Below are 8,395 nucleotides of genomic sequence, written 5' to 3'. Positions count from 1 at the left end.
TTTTTCTTTTTTCTTTTTTTTTGTTGGGGGGGGGGGGGGGTGTGGGAGGGGGGGTAGTAGGGGTGATGTTGTATTTTTTTCAATAGCAATAATTACATGATGGAACTTGAAAAGGGAGATTTAATCAGGCTCTAATTCAAACTTCAGTCACGTCTGATGCACTGTCCTCTGCGCCTTCACTGGCTTCACTGGCTTCTGAGCCAGCGACACTGGACTCGGAGGGCTCAGCGTCTGGGGTGGTGAGAACAGTCTGGCCTGACCATGGCCCGGCGCTGTCAGCAGCCGGAAAAGAGTTCTGTGGAGGGGCGTTGTGTAGAGGGGCGTTGTGTAGAGGGGCGTTATGTAGAGGGGCGTTGTGTAGAGGGGTGTTGTCTGGAGGGAAGTTGGCTGGTAGGGCATCGGCTGGAGGGGCGTTCTGTTGACCTCCTGACGACCTTGGTTTCCTGATGCAGTAAACTCCAGAACAAACTGCTGCCATGACGACAAACACACCTCCTGCCACACCCAGACCGATGACCGGAGAGCTTGGTGAAATGGATTTTTGTGTCCTCAGTTCTGGTGCTGCAACACAGGGAGCATACGCAGAAAGTCCCCAAATAATGTCACACACAAAAATGACACAAAATATTCACATGTTTTTTGCGACTTATCTCACATCTGGTGTTCATACGGCGTTTTATGTTTCAATTATTAGTATGAGTCTCGTCTTTCCCATTTGTAGGGGGAACACAAACTTCCCGGTCTTTCAGACAAGAATGAAGACAAATGTCGTCACAGTTGAATAGTTTTATCTGTCACAACAACGGCAATTCGTCATATTAAGTGCATCAATACAAAGAACAACTGACCAACAAATATGACAGGTGGGCCGCAGGTCTCGCTGGTGTTGTATGTAAACTGATTCCCTAAACCGGGTCCGAATGAACATTCAGCGAAGCAGCGAAGACGGGTGAGGTTGGTGAGAAACGCTCGATCGGCAGTCACCTTGAACTGGTACGTGTAAATCTCGGTGTTGGTGTCTCTATCCGCGCATCTTCCATTGTCATTGTTAACACTGGACCAGTTGTTGTCACATGTAGGGAACGGGGATTGTGCAATTGACTTTGAGCCGCCTCTGTCCACAGTCTCAAGTCTAATTACGGGAACAGCAAAAGCGCACGGTGCACGTTTCACATCTGATCCCCGCACAGTGCACTCCACAGTATTAACATCGTTTTCTATGAAGCCAGCTTCTGGGCAGACGAGCTGGAAATGAACTTGGGCTACGGCAGCTGCAAATCAAGCAAAGGCATTTAAAATAAGAAACCAACATTCCATCAAGAGCGAGAACGTCTTCACACACACACACACACACACACACACACACACACACACACACACACACACACACACACACACACACACACACACACACACACACACACACATACACACACACACACACACACACATACATACACACACACATACACACACATACACGTATACACACACACAAACACAAACACAAACACACACACAAATACACATACACACACACACAAACACACACACACACTCACACACACACGCACACACAAACACAAACACACACACCAACACGCAGGGAGCATACGCAGAATGTCCCCAAATAATGTCACACACAAAAATGAAACAAAATATTCACATGTTTTTTGCGACTTATCTCACATCTGGTGTTCATAAGGCGTTTTCTGTTTCAATAATTATTATGAGTCTCGTCTTTCCCATTTGTTGGGGGAACACAAACCTCCCGGTCTTTTAGACAAGAATGAAGACAAATGTCGTCACAGTTGAATAGTTATATTTGTCACAACAACAGCAATTCGCCATATTAAGTGCATCAATACAAAGAACTGACCAGCAAATATCACAGGTGGGCCGCAGGTCTCGCTGGTGTTGTATGTAAATTGATTCCCTAAACCGGGTCCGAATGAACATTCAGCGAAGCAGCGAAGACGGGTGAGGTTGGTGAGAAACGCTCGATCGGCAGTCACCTTGAACTGGTACGTGTAAATGTCGGTGTTGGTGTCTCTATCCGCGCATCTTCCATTGTCATTGTTAACACTGGACCAGTTGTTGTCACACGTAGGGAACGGGGATTGTGCAATTGACTTTGGGACGCCTCTGTCCACAATCTCAAGTCTAATTGCGGGAACAGCAAAAGCGCACGGTGCACCTTTCACATCTGATCCCCGCACAGTGCACTCCACAGTATTAACATCGTTTTCTATGAAGCCAGCTTCTGGGCAGACGAGCTGGAAAGGAACTTGGGCTACGGCAGCTGCAAATCAAGCAAAGGCATTTAAAATAAGAAACCAACATTCCATCAAGAGCGAGAACGTCTTCACACACACACACACACACACACACACACACACACACACACACACACACACACACACATACACACACACATACACACACACATACACACACATACACATATACACACACAAACACAAACACAAACACACACACACATACACACACACTCACCACGCACTCACCAACACAAACACACACACCAACACACACACACACACACATACATACACACACTCACACAGCTAGCCCCCTCCCCCACTCACACACACACACACACACACACACACACACACTCACACGTAGGTCACATTTCCAAAATATTAAACGAATACACTGGTGCTTATCGCTATTACAAGGTGTCACGTTCGCTGCGTGTTATTACATTTGTTCCAACGTCTCAATTGCGCTACGTTGATTGATGCTGCATGTGTCAATGACGCTACATTTTCTACCATGTGGTGTCAATATCATGATCAATGACAATGTGTCTCCCTGTCTCTCCGTGTCTGTCTGGTTTGTGTTGTGCTGTGATGTGTTGTGCTGTGATGTGTTGTGCTGTGATGTGTTGTGCTGTTTTGTGTTGTGCTGTGATGTGTTGTGCTGTGATGTGTTGTGCTGTGATGTGTTGTGCTGTGATGTGCGAGCTATGCTGTGTCTCTTTGTGTGTATGTATATCGCTGAAACTCGCATTTTTCATGATCCGCGAACTTCGACCATTATTTGTAATATTCACTGAGACTCAGTATGTAGCCCCTACATATTCAGCTTGTCAGAACTAGATGCATCTATTCTAATAAGACCACCCCCTCCACCGTGGCAGTGAAACTCACCTACTTTGATGAACATCAGGACAGCACATATATGTAGGCCTATAAGTGTTTCTTTCTCCATCCAACCCGTTCTGCTTATAAATCGTCGTCTGCAGTGTGATCTTAGGTCTCCTGTTTGTTAAAGCTTAGCTGGGTTGCAGATTGTCAGTGTTAATGTTGTATCAAACACGAAACACAACAACATGTACAAGTCGGCAACACAAACAAAACCGATCAGTCTTCGGCGTGCTTGATGTCACGCTGCATACATATAAAACACAATGACGTCATTTCAACACTCAAAAAAGAACAATAACATCTCGGTAAACACGACCCTACCTTTCAGACTCTTGGTTAACAAATATGAATCGGTCGACGTAGCACAGATCTGATACAAAAACACACACATCTTGCAAAGATATAGTTAGATCTAGGTTGGGCAATTCCTTCTTTGCGATATGGAAACAGTCGTGTTTTTAGCGAAACAAACTGGCACTTCCAACTCACCATATCTTCAAATCCACTCGGACTAGAACAACGAAATATATATCTTGTAAAACAATCCCTGAGCCTTTCGACTGTGGTATTGATTTTTTTGTCCTTGCATTGGGAACATACGACGGGTTTTGGTCAACCACGAACGTAGATTTAAAACGCGCGTGGTTGAGCATTTCAAAAACGTTTTTGAAGCCTGCAAATGTTGTGTTTACACATCGCTTCGGTTTCACCATTTATTATGAACATACAGACAAACCTCTCTCTTTCTCTCTCTCTCTCTCTCTCTCTCTCTCTCTCTCTCTCTCTCTCTCTCTCTCTCTCTCTCTCTCTCTCTCTCTCTCTCTCTCTCTCTCTCTCTTCTATTAGAGATTTGAGATTAGTCCCCTCTCTGGGCGAGGGCTGGTTGAATAAAAGCTCGTTGTATTGCTTATGCCACAACCCTCAAAAAATAAAATTTGATTTGATTTGATTTAATTTGATCTCTCTCTCTCTCTCTCTCTCTCTCTCTCTCTCTCTCCCTCTCTCTCTCTCTCTCTCTCTCTCTCTCTCTCTCTCTCTCTCTCTCTCTCTCTCTCTCTCTCTCTCTCTCTCTCTCTCTCTCTCCTCTCTCTCACGCTTTCTCTCTCTCTCTCGTTCTCTTTTTACCTCCCTGTCTATCTCGCTCTCTCACTCTATCTCTCTCTCTCTCTCACTCTCTCTCTCTCTCTCTCTCTCTCTCTCTCTCTCTCTCTCTCTCTCTCTCTCTCTCTCTCTCTCTCTCTCTCTCTCTCTCTCTCGTGACGCAGTTTCACTTGATTTTTTCAAACTTTGATCATTTAGATTTCAAGTGAGCGGGTCGGCTTTGCACACTCAGAGGATGGGCGGTGCCTGGCTGTTCCGTAAAGCACCCACCGACAAATAACGCAAATAAACAGAAACAATTAAAAAAAAAACACTACTGGAAAAGTGTTTATATACTATTTTGACTTGTATAATATCATCTTGTGAACATAACTAAACAAACAAACCCTGCAGATGTACGTGAAGTCTGACACACTGGTGCAATTCTGTAACACATGGTACATAGCCACTGGTGAATTAACAGAGAGAAAAATAAAGAAAAACGGTCATAATTATAGGTTTTGGCATCCATGGGAGGTAATCGGAACCGACCAAACAGACTGAGCCAGTAGCGCGACATATGTCGTGACAACCAGGTGACAGTATACGTAAAGTAGCGCGACATATGTCGTGACAACCAGCCTAAGGGTTAATTTGCCATCGCACAAAACTAAACGAGTTGTCTTTTTTTATAACATATGCATATATCAAATCGTAGGTATATGTGTGTTGATGTAAAAATAAACAATACTTATAAATATCTAGGACGTCCTCTACGGAGCTAAATATTGAGTCAAATACTATCACTCTCAATTATATCAAAAACATTGTAAAACAGTCAAATTGTGTATCACATCAGCTGCATTATTTGGCTCTGCCAGTAGCTGTATACATGACATTATTTGTGTGTGTGTGTGTGTGTGTGTGTGTGTGTGTGTGTGTGTGTGTGTGTGTGTGTGTGTGTGTGTGTGTGTGTGTGTGTGTGTGTGTGTGTGACCTTTTCAGAATCTGTACTCGTTGACGCATCAGCTATAATGGATTTAAAGTGTCCACTGAGGGATGTAATTAACCAAATGAATGCGTCTATTTGCCCAAACAGCTAAACAAAAAAAACCCATCTGTTTGTTTCTGTTTTTTTCTTCTTTTTTTCCTCTTTTTTGGTGTGGGGGGGGGGGGGGCGTGGGGGTGGGGGAGGGGTGGTGTTTTTTTTTCATAAGCAATGATTCCATGATGAAACTTGAAAACGGAGATTTAATCAGGCTCTGATAAAAACTTCAGTCACGTCTGATGCACTGTCCTCTGCGCCTTCACTGGCTTCACTGGCTTCTGAGCCAGCGAAACTGGACTCGGAAGGCTCATCGTCTGGGGTGGTGGGAACAGTCTGGCCTGACCATGGCCCGGCGCTGTCAGCAGCCGGAAAGGCGTTCTGTGGAGGGGCGTTGTGTAGAGGGTCGTTGTGTAGAGGGGCGTTCTGTGGAGGGGCGTTGTGTAGAGGGGCGTTGTGTAGAGGGGCGTTGTCTGGAGGGAAGTTGGCTGGTAGGGCATCGGCTGGAGGGGCGTTCTGTTGACCTCCTGGCGACCTTGGTTTCCTGATGCAGTAAACTCCAGAAAAAACTGCTGCCATGACGACAAACACACCTCCTGCCACACCCAGACCGATGACCAGAGAGCTTTGTGAATTGGATATGGATTTTTGTGTCCTCGGTTCTGGTGCTGCAACACATGGAGCATACGCAGAATGTCCCCAAATAATGTCACACACAAAAATGACACAAAATATTCACATGTTTTTTGCGACTTATCTCACATCTGGTGTTCATAAGGCGTTTTCTGTTTCAATTATTATTATGAGTCTCGTCTTTCCCATTGGGGGAACACAAACTTCCCGGTCTTTTAGACAAGAATGAAGACAAATGTCAAAGCATCATTAAGGGCTCGCGCACATGTGTGTGTGTGTATGTGTGTGTGTATGTGTGTGTGTGTGTGTGTGTGTGTGTGTGTGTGTGTGTGTATGTGTGTGTGTGTGTGTGAGTGAGTGCTGTTAAAACACAACCAACAGTTGACTAGTTATATCTGTCAAAACAACGACAATTCGTCATATTAAGTGCATCAATACACAGAACAACTGACCAGCAAATATCACAGGTGGGCCGCAGGTCTCGCTGGTGTTGTATGTAAATTGATTCCCTAAACCGGGTCCGAATGAACATTCAGCGAAGCAGCGAAGAACGGTGAGGCTGGTGAGAAACGCTCGATCGGCAGTCACCTTGAACTGGTACGTGTAAATGTCGGTGTTGGTGTCTCTATCCGCGCATCTTCCATTGTCATTGTTAACACTGGACCAGTTGTTGTCACAAGTAGGGAACGGGGATTGTGCAATTGCCTGTGGGACGCCTGAGTCCACAGTCTCAAGTCTAATTACGGGAACAGCAAAAGCGCACGGTGCACCTTTCACATCTGATCCCCGCACAGTGCACTCCACAGTATTAACATCGTTTTCTATGAAGCCAGCTTCTGGGCAGACGAGCTGGAAAGTAACTTGGGCTACTGCAGCTGCAAATCAAGCAAAGACATTTAAAATAAGAAACCTTCTTCTTCTTCTTCGGCGTACCAAAATAAGAAACCAACATTCCATCAAGAGCGAGAACGTCTTCACACACACACACACACACACACACACACACACACACACACACACACACACACACACACACACACACACACACAAACACAAACACGCACTCACACACACAAACACACACACACACACACACACTCACTCACTTACACACACGCGCACACACATACCTAAAGTGTGGATGGTTACCTAAGAGGCGGCACTGGGTGCAGTGCCTTTCTAGTGCACTTGCACTACAACAGCACTGGGTGCAGTACTCGCTCCGGCATCGAAGAATTTTGCACTAAAAAATGCACAAAATTTGACCTATTTCGTCGCCTATAGAGGACGGAAAGAATGTCATTTTGAACATTGTTATGACATTCTTTCCGTCAAAAAAGTCAATTTAACGGTGTTAATTGAAGCGACCATCCACACAATTAGGTTGTCATCCAGAGTTTAGGTTGCCATCCACGTGTGGATGGTTGGCTTATGGTGATTTAGGCAACCAAACCTGTGGAAACATGGGTACACTCACACACACACACACACACACACACACACACACACAAACACAAACACGCACTCACAAACACAAACACACACACACACACACGCATACACACACGTATGACACATTTCCAAAATATTAAACGAATACACGGGTGCTTATCGCTATTACAAGGTGTCACGTTCGCTGCGTGTTATTACATTTGTTCCAACGTCTCAATTGCGCTACGTTGATTGATGCTGCATGTGTCAATGACGCTACATTTTCTACCATTTGGTGTCAATATCATGATCAGTGTCTCTCCCTGTCTCTCCGTGTCTGTCTGGTTTGTGTTGTGCTGTGATGTGCGAGCTATGCTGTGTCTCTTTGTGTGTATGTATATCGCTGAAGCTCGCATTTTTCATGATCCGCGAACTTCGACCATTATTTGTAATATTCACTGAGACTCGGTATGTAGCCCCCACATATTCAGCTTGTCAGAACTAGATGCATCTATTCTAATAAGACCACCCCCTCCACCGTGGCAGTGAAACTCACCTACTTTGATGAACATCAGGACAGCACATATATGTATAAGTGTTTCTTTCTCCATCAAACCCGTTCTGCTTAATCGTCGTCTGCAGTGTGATCTTAGGTCTCCTGCTTGTTAAAGCTTAGCTGGGTTGCAGATTGTCAGTGTTAATGTTGTATCAAACAGGAAACACAACAACATGTACAGGTCGGCAACACAAACAAAACCGATCAGTCTTCGGCGTGCTTCATGTCACGCTGCATACATATAAAACACAATGACGTCATTTCAACATTGAAAAAGAACAATAACATCTTGGTTAACACGACCCTACCTTTCAGACTCTTGGTCAACAAATATGAATCGGTCGACGTAGTGCACAGATCTGATACAAAAACACACACACATCTTGCAAAGATCTAGGTTGGGCAATTCCTTCTTTGCGATATGGAAACAGTCGTGTTTTTAGCGAAACAAACTGGCACTTCCAACTCGTCATATCT

At 44.8% G+C, this 8,395-nt stretch overlaps 1 protein-coding gene across 1 annotated transcript; it reads right to left on the bottom strand.

Annotated features, from left to right (window-relative positions):
• Positions 1-39: 39 nt before the first annotated feature.
• On the bottom strand, positions 40-7,934 carry LOC138974699 (uncharacterized). The gene is made up of 5 exons (XM_070347419.1): positions 7,919-7,934; positions 6,384-6,806; positions 1,880-2,302; positions 849-1,271; positions 40-561 (listed from the first exon to the last, which is right to left on the bottom strand). The coding sequence occupies exons 1-5, from the start codon at positions 7,932-7,934 to the stop codon at positions 137-139; spliced, it is 1,710 nt and encodes a 569-aa protein (XP_070203520.1). The 3' UTR covers positions 40-136.
• Between the last annotated feature and the right edge of the window lie 461 nt (positions 7,935-8,395).

This window comes from Littorina saxatilis, linkage group LG8 (assembly GCF_037325665.1).
Source record: "Littorina saxatilis isolate snail1 linkage group LG8, US_GU_Lsax_2.0, whole genome shotgun sequence".
In the NCBI taxonomy this organism is placed as follows: Eukaryota; Metazoa; Mollusca; class Gastropoda; order Littorinimorpha; family Littorinidae; genus Littorina; species Littorina saxatilis.
Note: the sequence above shows the minus strand (reverse complement) of the source record. Positions and strands in the feature narration are given on the sequence as shown.

Coding starts and splice junctions, on each gene's coding strand:
- LOC138974699 (XM_070347419.1), bottom strand. Junction 2,303..6,383: donor CCCACCTGTGATATTTGCTG/GTCAGTTGTTCT, acceptor CTTGATTTGCAG/CTGCCGTAGCCCAAGTTCCT. Junction 562..848: donor CCCACCTGTCATATTTGTTG/GTCAGTTGTTCT, acceptor CCTGTGTTGCAG/CACCAGAACTGAGGACACAA.